The sequence below is a fragment of the Prionailurus viverrinus genome, unplaced genomic scaffold, assembly GCF_022837055.1.
Source record: "Prionailurus viverrinus isolate Anna unplaced genomic scaffold, UM_Priviv_1.0 scaffold_48, whole genome shotgun sequence".
In the NCBI taxonomy this organism is placed as follows: Eukaryota; Metazoa; Chordata; class Mammalia; order Carnivora; family Felidae; genus Prionailurus; species Prionailurus viverrinus.
In genome coordinates this window covers 1,756,223-1,778,904 of record NW_025927611.1, presented here as the reverse complement: position 1 = coordinate 1,778,904, position 22,682 = coordinate 1,756,223, and the positions used below count along the sequence as shown (strand labels likewise).

Here is a 22,682-nt window from a genome sequence, read left to right as displayed (position 1 = left end):
TGTACCTTGGGTTGCTTTTTGTTCCAGAGAATTTGAGCATTGATGAGAGCACATTAATCATTTTCTTAAAATTTCTTCCTCATGATGCATCACCAGGGCTCTGCCTGGACTTGTGCATTTGTCCCCAATCCCAGGGACACCCCTACCCCCCGTCCCTACCACCATGACCTCTATCTTGAGCAAGCGTTTATTGACATTGTGTTTGTTTGCTCATTGAGTTTACTTCCTTTTTCTTTGCATCCCTGGGTGTCTTATCAGATTTATGTGTCCCTGAAGATGGGGACTTGCACCCGGACTGTCTGTTCTTGCTGCCTTGTGTGAGACGGTTGTCCTTAAAGGTCACCGATCTTTCTTTTTGATGGCTGAGAAATGTCAAGTTGGAATGTGATACGGAGGGTGGGTGGATTTCAGAGCCCGTCAAACTTGTTCCGATCCGGTATTGCAAAGCAGTGATGACACATGGTCCCCAACCTGCACCAAGGGGGCTCTGCTTATTGGGACAGTTCTTCAGGATCCTTATTCTTTCCTCGAGCCGTGTAATGTGGGACTCTGAAAGCTAATTTTTGCTCTGAACCCATCAACCTTTCCAGGACACGTTAATCCACTTTCACACAGACCTTGGATTTTGTGTTTGTTTGTCAGAATGTCAGAAACATGGCCAAACAAATTACTTGAACCAAATAAGTAACCTGGCTTTAGCTTTGTTTCAAAAAAATATTGTTTACTTCTTTTTGCTCATAAACTAGTGATGGGACCCTCGATTTGGAAAGTTTTATTACTATATCTATCTATCTAGATATATGCATATCTGTGTGTATCTAGAGATATATATGTATATGTACAATGGAATATAATTCAGCCATAAAAAAAAGATGAAATCTTGCCATTTGCAACCACGTGAATGGATCTAGAGTGTATTATGCTAAGAGAAATAAGTCAGAGAAAGAAAGAAATACCATATGATTTCACGCATATGTCAACTTTAAGAAACAAAACCTATTATTTAAATAGAAGTTAGTTAATTCATGGCCAGTGCAAGTTCACTCAGACCCTTGTCTGTCCCCTTGAAAGCAAGAAACAAGTTTCCTGTATGAAAAATACTTTCCCTTACTAACAAGTAACAAGACACCCTTATCACCAGAAACTGGGGCTTTAAAGCTGGAAAAGCTGTGTATGCAAACCTCCCTTTTTCTGATCTGCCTCGGCCCAAATTCTGTTCAGAATTCCTTACTAGTACAGCCCCTGAAATCTGTGTGTGTGTGTGTGTGTGTGTGTGTGTGTGTGTTTGTTTTTTATCTTGTCCATTTCTCACAAATGTATCATCTCCACCTAAAGCATATAAAAACTGCCTGCGTTGGTCATTTCTTCGGGTATCAATTTCATTGGCCTCTGTGCACACGTAACAAAACTTCGAAGTTTTTTGGTTTTTGGTTTTTTTTCTCCTCTGGTTAGTCTGTCTCATGTTGATTTAGTTCCTGAACCAGCTGGAACACCTTGAAGGGTAGAGGAGGAATTTTTCCTTCCCGACACTTCGAAGGACTTCTCTTCTGGAATTCTGACGGGATGGTCCTTGCATACAGGTGCCTTGTTGTGCCTGCATCGGACTTCTGGACGTGCCCAAAATACACCTGCTAAGAGCACTGTGCAAAAGTGACATCTTCCTCATCTCCTTGGCCTCACTGCTGCAAACCACGGTGCGGACAGCTTCCCTGCGGGCTGTGAGGCAAGAGATTCCGCAGCTGGGTCAGGCATTCCGGTGCAGGTGATAATTGCTTTTCGAGACACCAAATGCTGCTGTCCCCAGGCTCCCCAGAGGGTTATGTTTTACATTATGCACTTGCAGACTCCTTAGAGAGTTCAGGGCTTTGTTCAGAGTGGAAGGGACGTTGTGCAGTGCAGAGCCACCGATTTTATGTCATGAGATCAAGTTTCCTCGCAAATGAGACCTTGGGGCTGAGGACAAAAGGTGGGGTGCAGAATTCCAAGTGGAGATAAGGTAGGTTAGCTGATGATGGCTCCTGTGTTGTCTTGTGATTCTAATGAGCTCTGGTGAAGAGAAAAAGATATATATTTTATGTATATATAATTATATATGCATTATACATATACATTATTATATTTGTTAATAAATTAGTATAGGAAAATATAATATACGGTATATATAATATATAGATTATAAACATATCATATAAACATATAATTATTACATAATAAACATAAGATAGACAGATATATATGTGATTTATAGTATATATTATTGATACATATCATATATATGTAATCATATATATCATATATAATTATATATTATAATATGTTTATATATGTTTGTTATATAAACATATATAAACATGTTTATGTATGTTATATACATATTACATATATGTATATATGTGTATATAAACATATATAAACATGTATATGTATGTGTAATATGTTTATATATGTTTATGTTATAAACATATATAAACATATTATAATTATTATGTAGTAAACATATAATATAGACAGATATATAGGCGATTTATAATATATATTGATACATAACATATATAATAAGTAATCATACATATCATATATAATACAATTATCTATATTATAATATGTGATATATAGAATTTACATGACATTATATATAATATCTTACATATATAAGATATACACACATGGGATATATAAGATACAGATATCTCATATTTATATAACATATAATATAATGATATAATATAATATAGATATACAGATATGGGATATATAATATAATGTATAGAATATATGTTATATTTATATATTTTTAATATATATGTATATCGCTTGTAAAAATATATTTAAGGAGAGCTAGGTCTTAGAGCTTCAGAAATTTCATTTTTTTCTATATATTCTTCCTAGGTCTACAGTCTTAAAAATCTGTTAAAACAACGTGCACAACAATGTCAGGAAATCACCAATAAAAGAGGAAGTGTTGGTTATTTGTGTTTGCTAAATTTCACAATAAAAATTCGGAAGGAGTCACAAAAGAGAGACAATGGTATGTATGATTCATGCACTCGCCGAGAATCTTTTTTTTAATTTTTTAAATATTTATTTTTGAGACAGAGGGAGAGAGAGAGAGACAGACCATGAACGGGGGAGGGGTAGAGAGAGAGGGAGACACAGAATCTGAAGCAGGTTCCAGGCTCCGAGCTGTCAGCACAGAGCCTGATGCGGGGCTCAAACTCATGAACTGTGCGATCCTGTCCTGAGCTGAAGTAAGACGCCCAACTGGCTGAGCCACCGAGGCACCCCCGACCAAGATTCTTTTAAAATGACGTTTTTTGCCACCACAAAGGCCCATCATCGTTTATTAATACAATATATTACAAATATATATATATATATATATTAATATAATTAATTACAAATATAATGACGTTGTGATGGGGAACAGTGAACGCCAGGACCTATGTGTATTGTTTCAGTAGGAAAGCGGGCAATGACAGATTATTTCAGAATGTAAGAGTATCAAGGAGTCTTGTGACCAGAAGGCTTGAGAACTTCTACTAGATTGTATGAATTTGGATGCTTTTCTGTGGAAGCCACACAAAGCCATCTCGAAATGGATAAAACCATAAAGATATTATCACATAAGAAGACCTAGTGAGGTTTGAGGCTCTAGGGTGGGGTAACTTGAGGGTTCAATAATTTCCTCCCGTGGCCCAGTTGTCTGTTTGGTGACCTCAGCTTTTGCAGCCCATTAGCCAGTTTTACTCATGGCGCAAGATGGCTGCTGTAGCTCCGGCTGTCACAGCCTGCCTCCCACCAATCTCGGGAGCCCTAATTAAGACCCATTTCCTATCTGCATTGCGGTTTTATCTTTTATCCGTTTATGCTTTTGACTCGGGACGGGGATGTAGGTTGAAAGTTAGCCAGTACATATAAGTCCTTTGATTATTATTATTTCTTTTTGTATCCACCGGCTTGCAATTATAGTTCTTTAGATATGACCGTGTCCTACAATACGGGTATACAATTGCAGTCGTTTAATTTGCAATTGCAATAATCGTGTAATAGGCATATTTTTCCTCATCCTTTTGCTTGTTTTTCAAGTTAGTTCATTCGGCCTTTGTCTCAAAAGTGCGTTGCACAATCACACTGGTTGGCGGGTTTTTGTTTTTGTTTTTGTAGCTTCTGGGTTAGAAATCTATCCCGACACATAGTGATTATACAAAAGGAAACCAGAAGAAGAAGAAAGTAAGGTCCTTTACGTCTGCAATAATACTTTTTCTGGTGTAGGACGAAAGTCACATTCTCGGGGCGCCTGGGTGGCTCGGTCAGTTAAGCGGTTAAGTCTCAGAGTCTTGACCTCAGCTCAGGTCAGGGTCTCCGGGCTGGGGATAGGAGCCCCGCCTGGATTGGGATCTGATGCCTGGGACTCTCTCTCCCTCTCTCTCTGCCCCTCCCCTGCTCACCGGCTCTGCTTCTCTCTCAAGATAGATAAATAAATTAACTTAAAAAAAAAAAAAAGTCCCATTTTCTCCCCAGGGTTCCGTTGGGGAGAACGCAGACTCCCTTGTGCAGTCAGCAACCGCAGCAACCGCCTTATCACAGGAAAGCGGACGACACCGCACCTTCCGCTGGGGGGTTAAAAATGGACCCACCCTCTGGCCAGGAGCCCGGCAGCTCCCCTGGGGTCACTGCCTTTTGTCCTGGTTTCCAGGCCCAAATTCAGGACTGCAAGGGTCCCACGGGGCAGGCAGGGGAGTGGGGCAGGGGGTACTGGGTCTCAGGACACAGGACGGCTGCTGGGGTTCCTGAACCTTCTCCTAAACCTCTCGGGTGATTGGCCATTTCCCGCTGCCTTTCATCCTGGCCCACCCTCTCCTGCCCCCAGGGTCCAGCGGCCCCCTCCCACCTCCCCCAGGGGTCACAGCTGACCCCCTCCTGGAGCCCCCTCCCACTTCCCCCAGGGATCAGAACAGACCCCGTCCCGGAGCCCCCTCCCACCTCCCCCAGGGATCAAAGCTGACCCCCTCCTGGAGCCCCCTCCCCCCTCCCCACAGATCAGAGCTGACCCCATCCTGGAGCCCCCCCATCCACCTTCCCCAGGGGTCAGAAAAGGCCCCGTCCTGGAGCCCCCTCCCACCTCCCCCAGGGGTCACAGCTGACCCCCTCCTGGAGCCCCCTCCCCCACAGATCAGAGCTGACCCCGTCCCGGAGCCCCCTCCCACCTCCCCCAGGGATCAAAGCTGACCCCCTCCTGGAGCCCCCTCCCCCCTCCCCACAGATCAGAGCTGACCCCGTCCTGGAGCCCCCCATCCACCTTCCCCAGGGGTCAGAAAAGGCCCCGTCCTGGAGCCCCCTCCCCTCCTCCCCCAGGGATCAGAACAGACCCAGTCCCGGAGCCCCCTCCCACCTCCTCCAGGGATCAAAGCTGACCCCCTCCTGGAGCCCCCTCCCCCCTCCCCCACAGATCAGAGCTGACCCCGTCCTGGAGCCCCCCATCCACCTTCCCCAGGGGTCAGAAAAGGCCCCGTCCTGGAGCCCCCTCCCCTCCTCCCCCAGGGATCAGAACAGACCCCTCCCGGAGCCCCCTCCCCCCTCCCCCAGGGATCAGAGCTGACCCCCTCCTAGATGATGCATCTGGAGGGCTTGTGCACACACAGCACCCACTGGCCCCCAGACTCAGTTTTCTGTTCCTCAGGGTTCTGGGCAGGGGGAAGAGCTGAGGGTGTGCATTCCTGAGATTTTCTCCCTGGGTTGGGGGGGGGGGTGTGTGCCAGGGGGAGGGGCTGCTCTTGCCGTCTGGTGGGGGCAGAGCCAGGGCTCCCGTTTGGTGGATTGCTTGGGGGCGGGGTGAAGCCCACCCAGCCCCTGGCCCCGTTTCTGGTCCTCTGAGAGCTGGGCTGAGACATCAGAATTCCAGCTTCCCTTTGGGAGCGCTTATCTGCGACTCAGCACAGGGAAAGGGTGGCGCCTGGAGGACAAGAAGCCATCTGCGCCCTCCAGCAGGACCTCCCTGCCCCTCAGGCTCCTAGGGAGAGGGCGTCCCCCCCCCCCCTCCCCGTCCTTAGCTCCTGCCTCTGGCTTCGGAGGCCGGTGGGCGGGTGCCCCTGGCCTGTGGGGGTGGAGGCCAGGACTCAGGGTGGACCCTGCTGTGCGCAGGACGCCCCACCCCAGCGCACGCTGGGCACGTGGAGAAGCGACAGAGGCTCCTGGTAAGTGGCCCGGAGGTCCGCGACGTGCGTGTGAATGGAAAGCTGGAGGCTTGTGCTCCGCTTGGACAGGGATGTGCCTGGGCCGCAGGGCGGACACTCAGGATAGGCGGCAGGTCAGACTGCACTGCGCACGCAGACCCCCACGGTGCCCACTGAGCCTTCGTTCCGCGCGCAGACACCCCTGGGACTAACGCCCCACACGATGTGGCGTGACGCGGGGGCGGGGACGCCCCGGTTTCAGGGCCTGGCAGCCGGCTCTGCTTGGTGCGGCCCCAAGCTGGCGTCCACCCAGAAGGCTCTCTTGCCGCAGGACGGACATTCTCAGCCAGGCGTGGTTTCGTTCCCGGAGGCCTCGGGGCAAAGTCTGGAGACATTTTCAGTTCTTACAACTGAGTGAGGGGGCTCCTGGCAGATGGTGGGTGGAGACCAGGGAGGGACGCTGGGCAACACGGTGCCCAGGACGCCCCGGGTCAGAGTCATCCAGCCCCAGACGTCAGCAGTGCTGACGGCAAGAAACCCTGCCTCGGGACAAGAGACTCCATTCGTCTACCCATCTGAATATCCAGCCATCCATCATATCTACCTATGTATCTATCCATCCATCATATGTATGTATGCATGTATGTATGTATCTATCCATTATTTATCGATCAATCCATCGATCTGTCCATCCATCCATCCATCCATCCATCCATCTGTCATCTATCTAATCCAACTATTATCTATCTATCCATCCAACATATGTATGTATGTATGTATGTATGTATGTATCTATCTATTATCTATCGATCAATCCATTCATCCATCCATCCATCCAATCATCCATGCATCATGTCAATGAATGAATGAATCAATCAATCTTATCCATCCATCCGTCAATCCATTTATCCATCCATCTCTTCTATGTATCTACGTATGTATCTATCTATCCATCCATCCATCATATGTATGTATGTACCTATCTATTATCTATTGATCAATCCATTCATCCATGCATCATCCGTCATCTATCTATCCAACTTATCTACCTATCTATCCATCCATCATATGTATGTATCTATCTATGTATTATCTATCAATCAATGCATTCATCCATGCATCCATCCATCCATCCACCCACCCACCCACTCATCCATCCATCCATCTGTCCATCTGTCCATCCATCCATCCATCCTATCAATGAATGAATGAATCAATCTTATCCACACATCCATCAATCCATTTATCCATCCATCTCTTCTATGTATCTACGTATGTATCTATCTATCCATCCATCCATCATATGTATGTATGTACCTATCTATTATCTATTGATCAATCCATTCATCCATGCATCATCCGTCATCTATCTATCCAACTTATCTATCTACCTATCTATCCATCCATCATATGTATGTATCTATCTATGTATTATCTATCAATCAATGCATTCATCCATGCATCCATCCATCCATCCACCCACCCACCCACTCATCCATCCATCCATCTGTCCATCCGTCCATCCATCCATCCATCCTATCAATGAATGAATGAATGAATCAATCTTATCCATCCATCCATCAATCCATTTATACATCCATCTCTTCTATGTATCTACGTATGTATCTATCTATCCATCCATCCATCATATGTATGTATGTACCCATCTATTATCTATTGATCAATCCATTCATCCATGCATCATCCATCATCTATCTATCCAACTGTTATCTATCTATCTACCTATCTATCCATCCATCATATGTATATATGTATGTATGTATCTATCTATCTATCAATCCATTCATCCATGCATCCATCCATCCATCCACCCACCCACCCACTCATCCATCCATCCATCCATCCATCCATCTGCCCATCCATCCATCCATCCTATCAATGAATGAATGAATCAATCAATCTTATCCATCCATCCATCAATCAATCCATTTATCCATCCATCTCTTCTATGTATCTATGTATGTATCTATCCATTCATCCATCATATATATATATATATATATGTACCTATCTATTATCTATCGATCGATCGATCGATCGATCGATCCATCCATCATATCTATTATCTATCTATCCATCCATGCATCCCTCCCTCCCCTCCTCCCTCCCTATAGCTAACTACCTAGTGCTGATTCTGCCCCTCAGGGACTGTTGGCCATGTGTGGCAGTTGTTTGTGGTGGTCACAACTGAGGGAGGGGAGGGAAGGGCCACTGGCACTTATGGGTGGAGACCAGAGAAGCTGCTGCATACCCTACAGTGCCCAAGATGCCACACATCGGAGCATGCCCTGCCCCACACGTCACCGGTGCCGGGGGGGAAACCCTGCTGGTAGACAGCTTCCGACCCACAGAAAGGGGACAATTTGGGAACCTCACTGCCCCATGTAGTAAAGGAGGCAGGACCCGTCTGGGACATTTGCAAATGGATCTCTTACTGTTGGAGTCCCGTCCCAGGACCCCATGCCTCATAGGAGGGCCTTTGCACACAGCACTCCACACTTTGCTCACTGACAGGCCAGAATGAGGCCCAACAGAATGACCCCGTGGCTCGGATGTGTGGGGACACTCGGGAAATAATGGAGCCAGAAGGAAGACCACCACAGAGGCCAGGGAGCCTCCCCCTGCCCCTGGAAGCGAGGGGGCTGTGGGGGGCCGAGCAGGACTCACACAGGAACTCTTTCCCGTGCTGTCCACCTTCCTGAGAACGTTTCTCCTCTTCCCACTGCTAGTCTGGAGGCTGCGGAGATTTCAGAGAACCTTCTAGAGGCTCAGTGAGCCCTGCAGATACCTTTCCAGACCCCAGAAGCGGTCAAGCAGGTGCACACAGCCCGTGGTGGGGGCAGGGAGCTCCATAAGCCCCTCTCCAGTGGGGTCAGACCCACGATACCTTCGTGGCTCACCAGGTGTGCGTTCTGGAGACCGCGAGCATGATGAGGTGGGGCGCTGCCCCCGCGTGTTCCAGATGGCATCGCCCACTTCCCTCACCGGCTTGCAAGGTCTTAACAGCTCTGGGCCCCTCTGGGCCCTGGGGTGAATAACCCCACCAGCACCTGTGCCCCGAGGTGGAGGGTTATCCATCAAGCTGCTGTCTCTGTGGACAGGGGCTGCTGGAACCTGGGTCCCTTCCCTTCTCCGTCTCTGCCATTGTTACGCCCAAGGTCCTGCTTTTCCAAGCCCCCTGAGGCCTGCGGCTTTTAAGGATGCAAAGCCCCTGTTCCCCATGCAGTCACTTGTGGGCCACCTGTCACAATGGGGACTCATGAAATCCACCAAAGTCCTGTTGTGGGGAGGTGACCTCCTCTGTGACTCTTCTGTCCTCCTCCCCTACCCCAGGTGACTTCGCAAAGCGGGAAGCCCGGTTCTGTCCCTGAACAACAGGCATGCCAACTCCCCCTGCAGATATATGTCCCCTGGACCCCAGAGCTAGAAGGACGATGACAGCTCATTGGATCCAGGAAGGCCACACAGAATGAAGAGCTCCAGAAGGAACTGCCTGCTCTCTCTGACCACTGGTCCTTAACGCTCTCCCATGGCCCCAGTCACGAGCTGTCTGGTCTCAGGAGTTCTTGGCCCATCTGGCTGCCATTTCCCTCCCTCTGCGACTCTCCATGGCTCACGTGTCTCCTGTCCTAACACTAACTCCTACCCTGCGTTTGTCTGCTGACCCTTCAAGTTGTGCGTCCAAGACATTCGTCTCTTCAGGGCAGCATTTCTGGGTATCCATGTTCCCCCTTCCCCATCCACTGAGTGATGCTGCAGGAACTCAGTCATGCGTGGATACGGGCACCCCTCCCCCAGTGACGGTGCAGGAACTCACTCATGCGTGGATACGGGCACCCCTCCCCCAGCAATGGGGCAGGAACTCACTCATGCGTGGATACGGGCACCCCTCCCCCAGGGACGGTGCAGGAACTCACTCATGCGTGGATATGGGCACCCCTCCTCCAGGGACGGTGCAGGAACTCACTCATGCGTGGATACGGGCACCCCTCCCCCAGTGACGGTGCAGGAACTCACGCCTTCCTGGATAGGGGCACCCCTCCCCCAGTGAGGGTGCAGGAACTCACTCATGTGTGAATACGGGCACCCCTCCCCCAGCGATGGTGCAGGAACTCACTCATGCACGGATATGGGCACCCCTCCCCCAGCGATGGCGCAGGAGCTCAGTCATTCACGCACTGCACGCACTCCTATACTCATTCATGGATTCCCTCCTCCTTTGACTGAAGCATGCGCTCAGTTATTCCCTTCGCTACTCACTCACTCACTCACCGGCGGATAGGCTCGCTCACTGTTGCATCCATGCCTGAGGTCGGTCCCGCACATATCCAAGTCTTAGACGCACCCTCTGGTGCTTTGCGGGGTCACAGGCACACCCCTGCGTGCGCACGCGCGCCCACCCGCGCGCACACTCACAGGTGCCCTGGCCCAGGCGCGCACGGATTCAAGTGCTGAGGCGCCAAGACTTCATTAATCTTGTGGTCCTCTCCCGCCTTCCTGCGCGCGCCCGCTTCGCTCTTCCCTGCGCTCGCCCCAAATTCGGTTAAGATCCAGCGTCGCGGTCCCTACGGGTAGGTCTCCAGCGTGGCCTCCGCAGGGCAGCTCGCTGGCCTTGAGCCCAGGCCGGCCAGGCCACTGCAAACATTTACTTTGGAGCAGGCTGGTTGAAGGTTAAATGTGCAAACCTCCAAACCTGGGGCTCCAGGATTTGGCAAGGAGGGGGCTTCGTGGTGGGGTGGGGGCAGGGGCGTGGAAGGAGGGCGGTCGCGACTCGCTCTGGCGCTGGCGGCGGGGGGGGGGGGGGCGGGGGGGGCGGGGTCTGCGGCGGAGGTGGGGACCTGTGTCCCTGCGGCCGAGCGGGGGTGGGGCCTGGCTTCCGGCGAGCGGCCAATCGCGGGGCGCGGGCCGCGGGGCCTCCCAGCGCCTGCCCGGCCAGAGGCTGCCGGAGCACAGGAGGTGTGGGGGGCTCGCAGAAGGTATGGGAGGGCGGGACTGAGGGGGCTGGGCAGGGATCGGGGGAGGGGGCGCCGGGCTGCCGGAGTGCGCAGGAGGTGTGGGGGGCGCGGGGCTGCGGGGTCCTGGGCAGGAGTCCGGGGAGGGTGTCTCCGGGTTGCTGGTGCGCTCGGGACGTGCGGGGGCGTGGAGGCCGCTGGGGCGTGGCGGGGACCGGGGCGGGGGACGCTGCGGGGGAGCCGAGGGACGAGGGGCGGGGTGGCGCACGCTGTGGGGGACCCGCAGGGAAGGAGGCGACGGGGGCGCGGGGCCAGGGTGGGGCCGAGGCCTCCGGGCGCTCGTAGGAGGGGCGGGGCGCGGCGGGGCCGCAGGTGACTCGGGAGCTTCGAGGGGTCTAGGGGCCCCCGGAGGGAGCGGGGGACACGGCGGAGGCTGGAGGGCGGAGGCTGGAAGGAGTGCCGGGCACGGCGGGGACGCTTCTGACACCCGGGCGGGCGGGCTAGGGCCAGAGCGAGCCTGAGGGTGCCCCGGGGCGCAGAGGGGTCGCAGGTGACTCCGGGTCGAGGAAACAGGGTCGGGGGGAGCTTGGCTGGAGGACAGAGGCTGCCCACGAGCACGGACGAGGACGTGCAGGGCACGGGGGTCGTGGAGGGGGCTCGGGTTCAGCAGGGCCCGGGGTCGGGGCGCGCCGGGCTGGGGCTGCAGCTGTGGGTATCTGGAGTGCAGCTGTCGCCTGCAGGCCTGGAGCTCCGCGCGGGTCTCCTGGAGACGACGACGACGACGAAGCCGCCTCTGCTAGGCCCTGCTGCAGCCGGCGGAGTCCACCCGCGCGCCCAGGAGAGCCCAAGCTGTCAGCCCCACTGTGCGCCAGGCGACGAGCGCGGAACCATGCCGGGTGAGTCGGAGAAGGCTTTGCGTTCAGCCTCCCTGTTCCTTGTGGCACCTGTGAGATCCATCTGATCTGGAGAGACTCCCGCTGTGCCCCCACAGTCTCCCCAAGTGAGCCCTCGCCTCCCCGGTGCCACCCGAGTATTTCCGAGCTTTCGCAGAGCCTGGTGCTGCCAGGTGGGCGGAGTTGGGGGGAGTCTCACCAGCGGGGAGGGGCCATTTATAGCATGGGCAGGGGGCTTGGAGACTCCCGAATTTTCCTCCTGTCAGGCGCTGCCCGGGGAGTTCCAGTGGGCTGGTTTCTTGGCCACAGGATTGCACTGTGTGGGGTTCTCAGCAACCGGGCGACAGATAGCAGGTTCCGGGTCATCTCCCCGCACCGCAGCAGGCTTAGGGTGGCCGCACGCCTGGGACTTAAGGCTGGGCCTGACCCCGAGGGCTCAGATCCAGCCCTTCGCACGTGGCCTTGGGTTTTGTGGACGTCAAATGTGGACACTTCAGGGAGCCACACAATTAGGTGATTAGCATGTGACGTTTGCCCCCCGAGAAAGATGCCTGTCCTCCTGCTGGCACAAAGCCACCCCCCGTCTTGCACCAGACCAGACGTGACCATGCACGAGCCCATTAGAGAAAGAAAACAAAAACAAAACACGTTACTTTTTATTCAGAGGTTGGTAAATCTGTGCTTTCCTCTTCTCTGGCCTTAGAAAGGAGAATTGTTGAGCGGGGACGCAGGACCATGGTTCCCTGTGGTTCCCGCTGTTAAGAGTCTGTTCCCAGGAGGAGGAAATCAGGTCCTGTGTTGCAGGGAGAGGCCTGCGTTCCTGCACAGGGGAAACCACCTTCCCGAAGCCGCTGGGGCCTGTGGATAATGGCAGCATTCAGTGAGAGGCGTTGGGACACATCCCGGTCAGCCCTGCAACGCGCTCCAAGACCCCAACTGTGGATTCCACGTTTTCCTTGGGTGGGGGCGGGGGGAACAGAAACCAGCTTTGAGTAAAAGTGGAGGGGGGGGGAGGAGGGAGCCAGCCGGCTGTGTTATTTCGGAGGGGGGCGGATGGAAGACAGGTCAAGTGGAGGACAGGCCAGGAAGAGACACGGGTAAAAATAAACGGGTTTCTTCCAGACCCATTGGGAAACTCTCAGCTGCCACGTTCGTCTGGCTGAACTCGCTTTTGCAGGAATATCTGTTTTGGTTTTTTTTTCTTAAACCCGCATTGGCTGATGCCTTATGGAAACTTGGTCGGTGGTAGCTTCTTAAAAGCAGGACTGTGTGGGTGGGTGAATTCTCATCCTTGTAAAGGTGGAGACCCATTGGTCTGCCTTGCTTCCTCTGATGGGGGTCCTCCCCGTGAGTGATTTTGTGCACTCCTGTTAGCGGGATCACGAAGCCGTCCATCCTGAGCAGAATCAGGCCCAGGTCCTTGTGTCCAACCCGCTCAGTGGTCCCAGCCCCGGCTGTGACTTCTGTAGGAATCAGCGAACGAACTGCCTGTCTGCAGTGCGTCATTTGGGGTCCCCGGAGACCCCGTGCCTCACGAGGAAGCCGCTGATGTCTCCAATCCCGGTCGTTCCGAAACGTGAGATGGTTGGAAATCTAATTAATTGTTCTGGGCCTGACGGTTGCCTTAGGTACAGGGCAGCCGGGCTCCTGATCATCGAAAAGATCAATGAGTAAGAATAACCTAGTTGGGTCTTTGTCGGGTCATGGTGTTACCTTGCGCTCGGGCAGAATTTGACGTTCTTTTTTGGGTGCTATCCGAGCAAGCTTCGTTGGGGATTTTCTTTTTCTGTGAGGAAGGGTCACTGGGTGATTTCTCTGCTGCTCTTCCCCCGGGCTGGCTGTGCCATTACTGGACTCCTGTGACAAATACTCTCGATGACGTGTCTCAGATAACATATGTGTCTTTTCTCCTGGTCCTGGAGGCTGGGAGTCAGATCCGGGCGGGGCTGAGACTGGTTCTTCCTGTGGCCTCTCTTTTTCATGTGTAGACCGTCTTGTCCCCGTGTCCTCATATGGTCGGCCCTCTGTGCCATTCTGTATCCTAAACTCCTCTTATAAGGACCTCAGTCCTGTGGGATCACGCCCACCCTACTGACCTCATTTTCCCTTAATCTGCTCTTCAAAGACCCCATCTCCAGATATAGCCATATTCTGAGGTCCCAGGGGGGAGGAGTTTGTGTGCATTTGGCGGGGGGACGTAATTCAGCTCATAACACCCATCGATTACATCAGGTACATTTATGTCCCTACAAAACGCTGCAAAACCAGTGTGTGCCGTTACCATTTTTTGGACACTTTCGTGTTCTGTTCCACCCAGTACCTTATCTCGGGCCAGTTGAGCAACACTTGCCTCTTGTCTGCATGGGCATCCTGTCACAGGGCCATCCGTTCTGGTCCGGGGCTCTCTCTCGTCACCGTGAGGTCCCCGGGGGACCCCAGTCTTTGTTCCCATGTCTCAGACATCGCAGGGCTGTCTCCTCAGCCTTCCAGCACCTCGTGGCAAAACTACCCTCCTTGCTTTTCCCACGACATTGTTTTTTGTTGTCCGTATTTCTGTGAGTGCTATCCCTGTCCCTGCAGACTGAACAGCATTCAAAGCCAGTTGTGTAAAAAAAAAAACAAACAAAAAAAAACCTAGATTGATAGAAAAAGAGATAACTAGATGATGGATGGATGGATGGATGGATGGGCGGATAGATAACAGACAAACAGATATGGTGGATGGATGAATGGATAGATAGGTGATTGTAATAAATGGTTGACAGATGACAGGTGGTGCATAATATGTGGTAAGTAAATGATAGATGACGGATATATAGATAGATGGTAGGTGATTGATATGTTGGCGATATAGATAGATGATAGATAGATAAATAGATAATACATAGAACGGATGGATGGATAGATAGATATGACGGATCGATGGATGGATAGATGGATGGATTTATTGATGGATGGATGAATGGATGGATGGATAAATAGATGGATAGATAGATATGATGGATAGATAGATAGATATGACATGGGTGGATGGATGGATGGATGGATGGATGGAAAGATAGATAGATAGATAGATAGATAGATAGATATGATGGATGGATGGACAGATAGACAGACACAGAAATAGATGGATGGTTAGAGGGATGGATGGGTGGATAGATATAGATAGATGATAGATGGATAGATAGATGATAGTTGGATGGATAGATACATAGATAGATATGGATGGATGGATAGATAGATAGATATGATGGATGGACAGATAGACAGACAGACACAGAAATAGATGGATGGTTAGAGGGATGGATGGGTGGATAAATATAGATAGATGATAGATAGGTAGATAGATAGATATGATGGATGGGTGGATAGATGGATGGATTTATTGATGGATGGATGGATGCATGGATAGATAGATAGATAGATAGATAATGATGGATGGACGGATAGATAACACGTAGGTAGATGGGTATTTGGCGCCTAGAAAGTTGAGTTCTCAAGTGTGGAGTAAGACTCAAGCCACAGAGGAGACCGTGGAATTCGCCCAATCCTCTTAGCAGCAGGGAGGTGCCCCAAGAAACAGGCCTCGCTCAGAAGCTTGCCTTTGTCACGTTATATTTACTGTGAATGTGAGTCCTTCAGGCCCTCCTTTGGGAGCCGCCAGCCCTGCTGGGAGGGGAGGGGAGGGGAGGTGAGGGCTCAGCTCGGCTCTCCGGCCTTTGAGAACCGAGGTCTGTGTGTTCGGGCCCCACGCCGCGTGCTGCGAATTTTAATTTCTGCAGACAGCACGGAGCCTGCCCAGGATTTCTTTACACTGTTGTGTCTCTCCTGGCAACGCGCTCTGGGCGGACCAGGAACTGAGTCTGGAAGTCCCAGGAGACACGAACACCGGGAGGGACGATGCACTTGGATTGCAAATGGCCCTCAATGGGATCTGCTGTTACCGTTTCCTCCTGTCCTGTCCACGCGTTGGGAAACCGGGCGTAGCTTTTTTGTGGCGAGTCTCATGGCATCTAGAATGTAGCTCGGATCATCAGATGGTGGCTGACTCGTTTCCATGTGCTCGGGGTCAGGATCAGATATTTGGAGCATCAGTACCTTACAATCATATTCTGCTGGGCTGTGCTTCACGGGTGGGGTCTCCTTACACTCCATGGGTGTCTGTGTGATTTTTTTTTTAGTTTTTTTTTTAAATATTATTTTTCAGAAAGAGAGAGTGTGTGTGAGCAGGAGAGAGGCAGAGAGAGAGAGAGACACACACACAGAATGGGAAGCAGGCTCCAGGCTCTGAGCTGTCAGCACAGAGCCCGACGCGGGGCTCAAACTCACGAACCGTGAGATCATGACCTGAGCTAAAGTCAGACGCTCAACTGATTGAGCCCCCCAGACCCCCCTGTGTGTGTTTTGCAATGAAAAGGGACGTCAGGGAGCCCGACTGGGAAGCGTTTGACTCTTGATCTCGGGGGCGTGAGTTCAAGGTCCACGTGGGATGTACAGGTTATTAAAAAAATAATAAAGGAAAACATAAAAAAAAGAAAGGATGTAAGGAAAGTGTTGCCAGGGAACGTTTGAGAAATATCGAGCAGTTTGCGATGATTCAGAGGCAGAGACAGGGCTGACCTCGAACCCAGCCACCTGGGGAGATGCCTCGGGACATCACTCTGGTGTTTTTGTCCACGTCCACAGTGTTGGACCAGGCGTTTGTGACGCTGGCCACCAATGACACGTACTGCCAGGGCGCTCTGGTGCTGGGACAGTCGCTGAGGACGCAGCGGGCGACCAGGAAGCTGGTGGTTCTCATCACCTCACAGGTGTCCAGCCTGCTCAGGTAAGACGGGGAGATTCTCACACGCTCGGCCGCTTCCTGCTGCTGTGCAGGGATGCGAGGCCGCCGATGCTCGGGGAGGTGCGGGGGGTCCGGATCACGGGCCGTCACGGGGGGGCGTGTGACTCTGGTATGCGCCAGTTGTGATCCAAGTAGGCAGGTCTCCCAGAGGAAGATAGAGATGTCAGTTCGGGAGTTGGGGGATCCTCAGGCGGTTGTGCAGGAGCCTTGGGAGGGCGGAACGGGGCTCTGCTTCCCGATGAGTGCGTACGTGTCCCCGTGTTGCACGCGGATTTCCGGGCGTCTGTCGGTCGTGGTGGTGAGTGCGCGTCTGGGTACGGAGGAGAGCTCTGGGTTTCTCGTGGTGACTCTGGGAGAGAGAGGCTGGGGAGGGTCGGCCAGCAGGCCCAGGGATGTCACAACCAGGCGAGCCACGCGAGGGACGGCTCATCGAGAAGCCTCACGGTGCCTGATGGGTTGGGTGCTGTCGGTGCCCCTCTCTGGCCCCTTGTTAGCAGCACCCCTCGGGCGGGCGTACCCAGCTGGGATTCCAGCCTGCATATCCACGCTGTGCCTGTCACCTCCTCCCCAGGACGAGACACTGGGAGCGGTCAGGAGGACGGCGGTGCGCGAGGGTGGGGTTGATGGTCCCATGAAGGAGAGCAGAGGCGGTGGGGTGGGGGCGTTACGGGCACACAGCACCAGCCCAGTAGAAACAGGACCCCCACTTGGCCCCATGGTCAGCGGACACTGTGTACAGGCAGGGACAAGGAAGCAGGTGCAGGAGGCGGGGACAAGGAAGCAGGTGCAGGAGGTGGGGACAAGGAAGCAGGTGCAGGTTCCTGCCTCGATGGGCCCCTGACGTGTGTCCTAGGAACAGGGGGCGCCCATACAGCGATCTGAATTGAGGCGCTCCACAGTCCGGGACCTTGCGATCGCCACGCAAGGTTTGCCATGGGAGGTCGAGGACGATTCCAAGCTCAGATTGATCACGACGCCTTCATGGCCATGGGCGCGTGTTCGCGAGTGCAGACACGTGAGCTCCTCAGACGTCCTGGTTCTGTAGAGTGGGTTGTGCATTCGCACCCGAGCGAGGGGAGGCTCCCGTCTGTGCAGACGCGCGTAGGGGTGTCACCACACGGTCACGAATGGTGCTCGTTTGCGTGGGCAACCCCGCGTTCCTTCCGGGTGCTTTCCGGGCGACCCCGGTCATGACTCCAGAAGCGGATCCCATCACTGCCCGTTTTTCCTTTGCTACGTTTGCTTCTAATAAAGAGAATTCTCTTTTTTCTTCATCTTCCTACTAAAGAGAACTGTCTTGAAGGTGACTGTTGTAAGAACAGACTTGTGTGAATTCAGGTGTATAACATAGCTGTTAAACATCTCCATACAGGATCCGGGGCTCATCGCGACAGGTGCCCTCCTTCGTCCTTGTCACCTGTTCCCCAACCCCCACCCCTCCTCCTCTATCTGATATATTTATTTGGTAAAGGATGGACAGATGGATTGGATCACACATACAAGGAAGGGAAAGCAGAGGCGATCAGAGGGTTTTTCCGAGTGCAAGGATCCAGGCAAGAGACGCTATCTAATCAAGTGGAGAATTCACACGTTACATAATACCGCTCAAGACCGCACACCAACGATCCCTGTACAAAGCACGTAACAATAAAACCTATCTGATACACAGGCAAACGGAAAGAACCGTGGAGGGAGAGTCTTTTCATAGCGTTTTGCTGGTTTTTAACTCACAAAGCAGACACGTAAGTAAGTTGATCTAATGAATAAAGCATAAGGTATCTCTTAAACGTTACGCGTTCTATAAACAATGGCCCTTTTTCTCATCTGCCACGGACCACTTAGAAAAATTGATTTTATACTCACGGCACAAGGAGGCATTTAATGTGTTACTTGGCGCAGGAATTGGATGTTATGTCCTTTGACTGTAACGTGATAAACGTAGACATTAAGAGCAAAACACGTTTAAAAAACAGCATTATCCTCAGACATTTTATTTTATTTTAGTTTTTTTCAACGTTTATTTATTTTTGGGACAGAGACAGAGCATGAATGAGGGAGGGGCAGAGAGAGAGGGAGACACAGAATCGGAAACAGGCTCCAGGCTCTGAGCCATCAGCCCAGAGCCTGACGCGGGGCTCGAACTCACGGACCGCGAGATCGTGACCTGGCTGAAGTCGGACGCTTAACCGACTGCGCCACCCAGGCGCCCCATATCCTCAGACATTTTAAATCAGAAATTCTCTGCTTGGGATTCTGTTTCCTCTTTCTCTCTCTCTCTCTCTCTGCCCTTCCCCGGTTGGCACTCTCTCTTTTTCAAAATAAATAAATAAACTTAAAAAAAATGGAATCTTAAAAAAGAATGCTAGAAGGCATAGAAAACATTGCTACCCAGTACCTGGGGGTGGGGAACAGAGACTTATCAGTTAGAAGGTCCTGTGACTGGGCAGTTGATCAAGGACGTTCTGTTACGTTGGCCACAAGAAATTAATTTCCATGTGATAGGAACTATCTCAGAACCTAGGGGGGAAAATGAACGTGTTCATTTATTTTAACAAACCGTCCTAAGCTTGAGACCCCAACTTGATTTACAGAGAAAGGCAGTGATCCAGTCCTTTTAATATAAAGTTAAACGTGTACCAGGATGAAATCCAGATGAGGAAGTGTAACATTTTTTAAAGTGTAGACAAATCTTAGAAGTCGGTAGATCAGGGTGCCTTGGCTCGGGCACTACTGCCATTTGGGGCTGGATGTCTGTCTGTTGTGGGGTGTCCTGTGCATTGTTGGGTGCTGACCAGCATCTCTGGTCTCCATTCGGGATATGCCGGTAGAGTCACCAGCCACGACCCTCCCTGCGGTTGTCGGAAAGACACGTGTCTCCAGACACTGATATGATGGATGGGCCATTCATCCGAAAGCTGGGAAAACCATTCTAAATTAAATCAGAGGCTGAGAGCCAGACCTCTGTTGGTCAGAAATACCATGTGTAAACGTGAAAGATCAAACAAATAAAGTGAGGGGCACATTAAGGAGATCTGCGGTGGGGACGAGGCTTGTTGTCTGTATCATGTTCAAGGAAGTCTTAGAAACAGTATGCACAGACGGACAGGTGGACATAACAGGGATGGAGGGTGGGAAGCATCACTGTATCTTTGGAGGATATTTATAACCAGAGAGGTTAGTCTCGGTTGGGATTAAGATGGAAAACGTGGGGTACTTCCTGGTTGCCTACTGTCCCATCAGTTGCCCCGGTGATTGGGGACCGTCATATTTTTTTTAGACAGAACAGTCCTCAAAGGGCCCAAAGCATCCCCATGACTCCCATGTGATTCCCTCCTCTGTTCCCGTCTCCTCGGGGTCGGTACAAGCTGTCCACACTGACTTTCTGGCAGTCTTCTGGTCCACCGAAGACGAGCCGTAAAATATTCAGAAACGTTCAGTAACCCTGGGAAGGTCCAGTGTTGGAGAATCATGGCACGGTTTGCAGGCGTCGGGAGAGCTGAGGAACGGTGCCCTGTGGTCCAGTAGAAGACAGACAGTGACAGGTGACCGCAAGTGACCAAGGGTCTGGGTATGGGGACCACCACTCTGCTTTTGTCCACTGTAGGGTCCAAGTGCAGAGTGGAGTCATCTTTCTGCACAGAAACAAACCCAGGAGCACGTGCTCGGAGCTTCAAACAAATTGTATTCGTGACACTCAACTCCAAGACCAGGGATTTATTTTGAGAAAGCAAGCAGAACTGAACAAAAGAATTCAAGGACGTGACACCACCATCTATTTGTAGCAACACTGAGTGATGCTTTTTTTGCCCTCCACCCTCCTGGCTCCCGGATCTTTACACAACCCTGAGGATGCCATAAATTCCATAAATAACTGGGTTAAAAGAAAGGGGAACTTGGCGTTGAAATAGCACTCTTTCAGACACGTAGGTACTTTCAATACTGTTCAGTGAAGCACACAAAAAAACGTAAGGCGCGAGCATAAAAGCTGGTACGGGACACAACGGCTCGCCTGGGAAATGCCAACACCTGCCTAATAATGGAAATTTCAAAAAGAGAAAAAGAACGGATTGTAGGGAGGAACTCATCTCCTATTTCCGCTTTGAGAAAGGGTTTTAGGTTGCAAATGCCCCGTGAGCGTTGAGCACATGAATGAACCCAACAAAGAGCGGAGAAAGGCGCTAAGTGCACTTGAGCATCCTTCAGGTTGAGACAGTGGATGTCTCACATTCTCTGGAGCACAAAGTACTTGTGGAATGGGATTTCTCAATTCAGCCACATTAATGCAATTCGAAAGCAAAATAAAGGTGTACCAAATACGTAAAAGCTTAAAAATTTTACCCCGGACAAAGTACTTGTGGAATGGGATTTCTCAATTCGGCCACATCAATGCCATTCGAAAGCAAAATAAAGATGTTCCAAATACGTAAAAGCTTAATAATTCTACCCCTCAAAGACCTTTTGGGAACATAATTACTTCAGGATGTACTCAACCAGAGTGGACTATGAATCCAGGCAGGAACTTGAAATATAAGAAGGATTGCTAAACAAATAACTAAGTAGAACTCGGATTAAATTGTAAATGCATTGTGCATAATTTTGAAGATAGTCTGGGATTTACACTCCACAACAAGGTGATTGTGGAGTGCAGTGGGGAGGGACAGAAGTGAACATCAGGTGATGTTCTTGCCTCTTCTGGGGTGAACATACAGATGCCGACTCTCTTTACGTTTGGTAGAAAATATATTTTTAAAAGAATTTTAAATGTTTTATTTTTGAGAGAGAGAGAGACCGTGCATGAGCTGAGGAGGGGCAGAAAGGGGGAGACACAGAATCTGAAGCAGGCTCCAGGCTCCGAGCTGTCAGCATAGAGTCCAATGTGGGGCTCAAACTCATGAACCATGAGATCATGACCTGAGCTGAAGTTGGATGCTCAACCAACTGAGCCACCAAGGTGCCCCAGAAAATATAAGTTCAAATATGTGTGTTGACAGTCTTCTGGTTACCATCCACCAGAAGACTATAAAGGGTATGTACAGGTTCCCAAGCATTAATGGAAAAATGCATGGAATGGAAAAAAAAAAAACCTAATCCATGCAGTGGAAGGCGGGAAAGGATTACAAAGAAGAAGAAAGTATGATAAATGTAAAAAAAAAAAAAGGGAAAGAATAAAAGTGCAGGACTCAGTAAGAATATGTCAATGATGATACTAAAGGTGAATGGGTTAAAAACCCCTTTTAAGGGAGAGAGACTACCGCCAGGGGAAAATAAACATAAAATCCAGCCATATCCTGGATGTGTACAGGATGTGTACACCTTCAATAGCAACACAAAATGTGGAAAAGAAAGGATGTGCTTGATATTAGATGATTCTGTTCCCCTCCAGGACCCTGCATTAATTATCACGTCTGCCCTTGTGACTTCCCATCTATCACATTTTCTTTTTCTTTCCTTACATGTCATGATCTTGACATTTTCAAATAGTACTGGTCAGTTATATTATAGAATTCCTTTCAGCTTGGGTTTGTCCAGTATTTTCTCGTTAGTAGAGGTTATGCATTTTTGGCAAAAAAAAAAAAAAAAGTCTGCAGGAGTGATGTACCTCTTTTAGGGCATCCTATCAAGGAGTATGTGATGTGGCTGTGTCCTGTTAGGGTGATATTAACCTTGGTCACATGGATAAGGTTCTATCTGTGGGGTTATGATTTTTGTCTTTGCAATTGATAAATATCTTGGGGAGATACATTCAGACCATGAAAACATGCTGCTGCTTCTCAAAACCTTCACCCATTGATTTTAG

At 50.6% G+C, this 22,682-nt stretch overlaps 1 protein-coding gene across 2 annotated transcripts in view; it reads left to right on the top strand.

The window, feature by feature from the left end:
* Positions 1 to 11,086: 11,086 nt before the first annotated feature.
* Positions 11,087 to 22,682, top strand: part of GYG2 (glycogenin 2) — a 30,598-nt gene continuing 19,002 nt past the window's right edge. For both annotated transcript variants that reach the window (XM_047847382.1, XM_047847383.1), the window contains exons 1-3: positions 11,087 to 11,170; positions 11,887 to 12,042; positions 16,726 to 16,867. In XM_047847382.1, the coding sequence (XP_047703338.1) occupies positions 12,036 to 12,042; positions 16,726 to 16,867 (149 nt within the window). In that variant the 5' untranslated portion in view covers positions 11,087 to 11,170; positions 11,887 to 12,035. The remainder of the gene's footprint in view (positions 11,171 to 11,886; positions 12,043 to 16,725; positions 16,868 to 22,682) is intronic.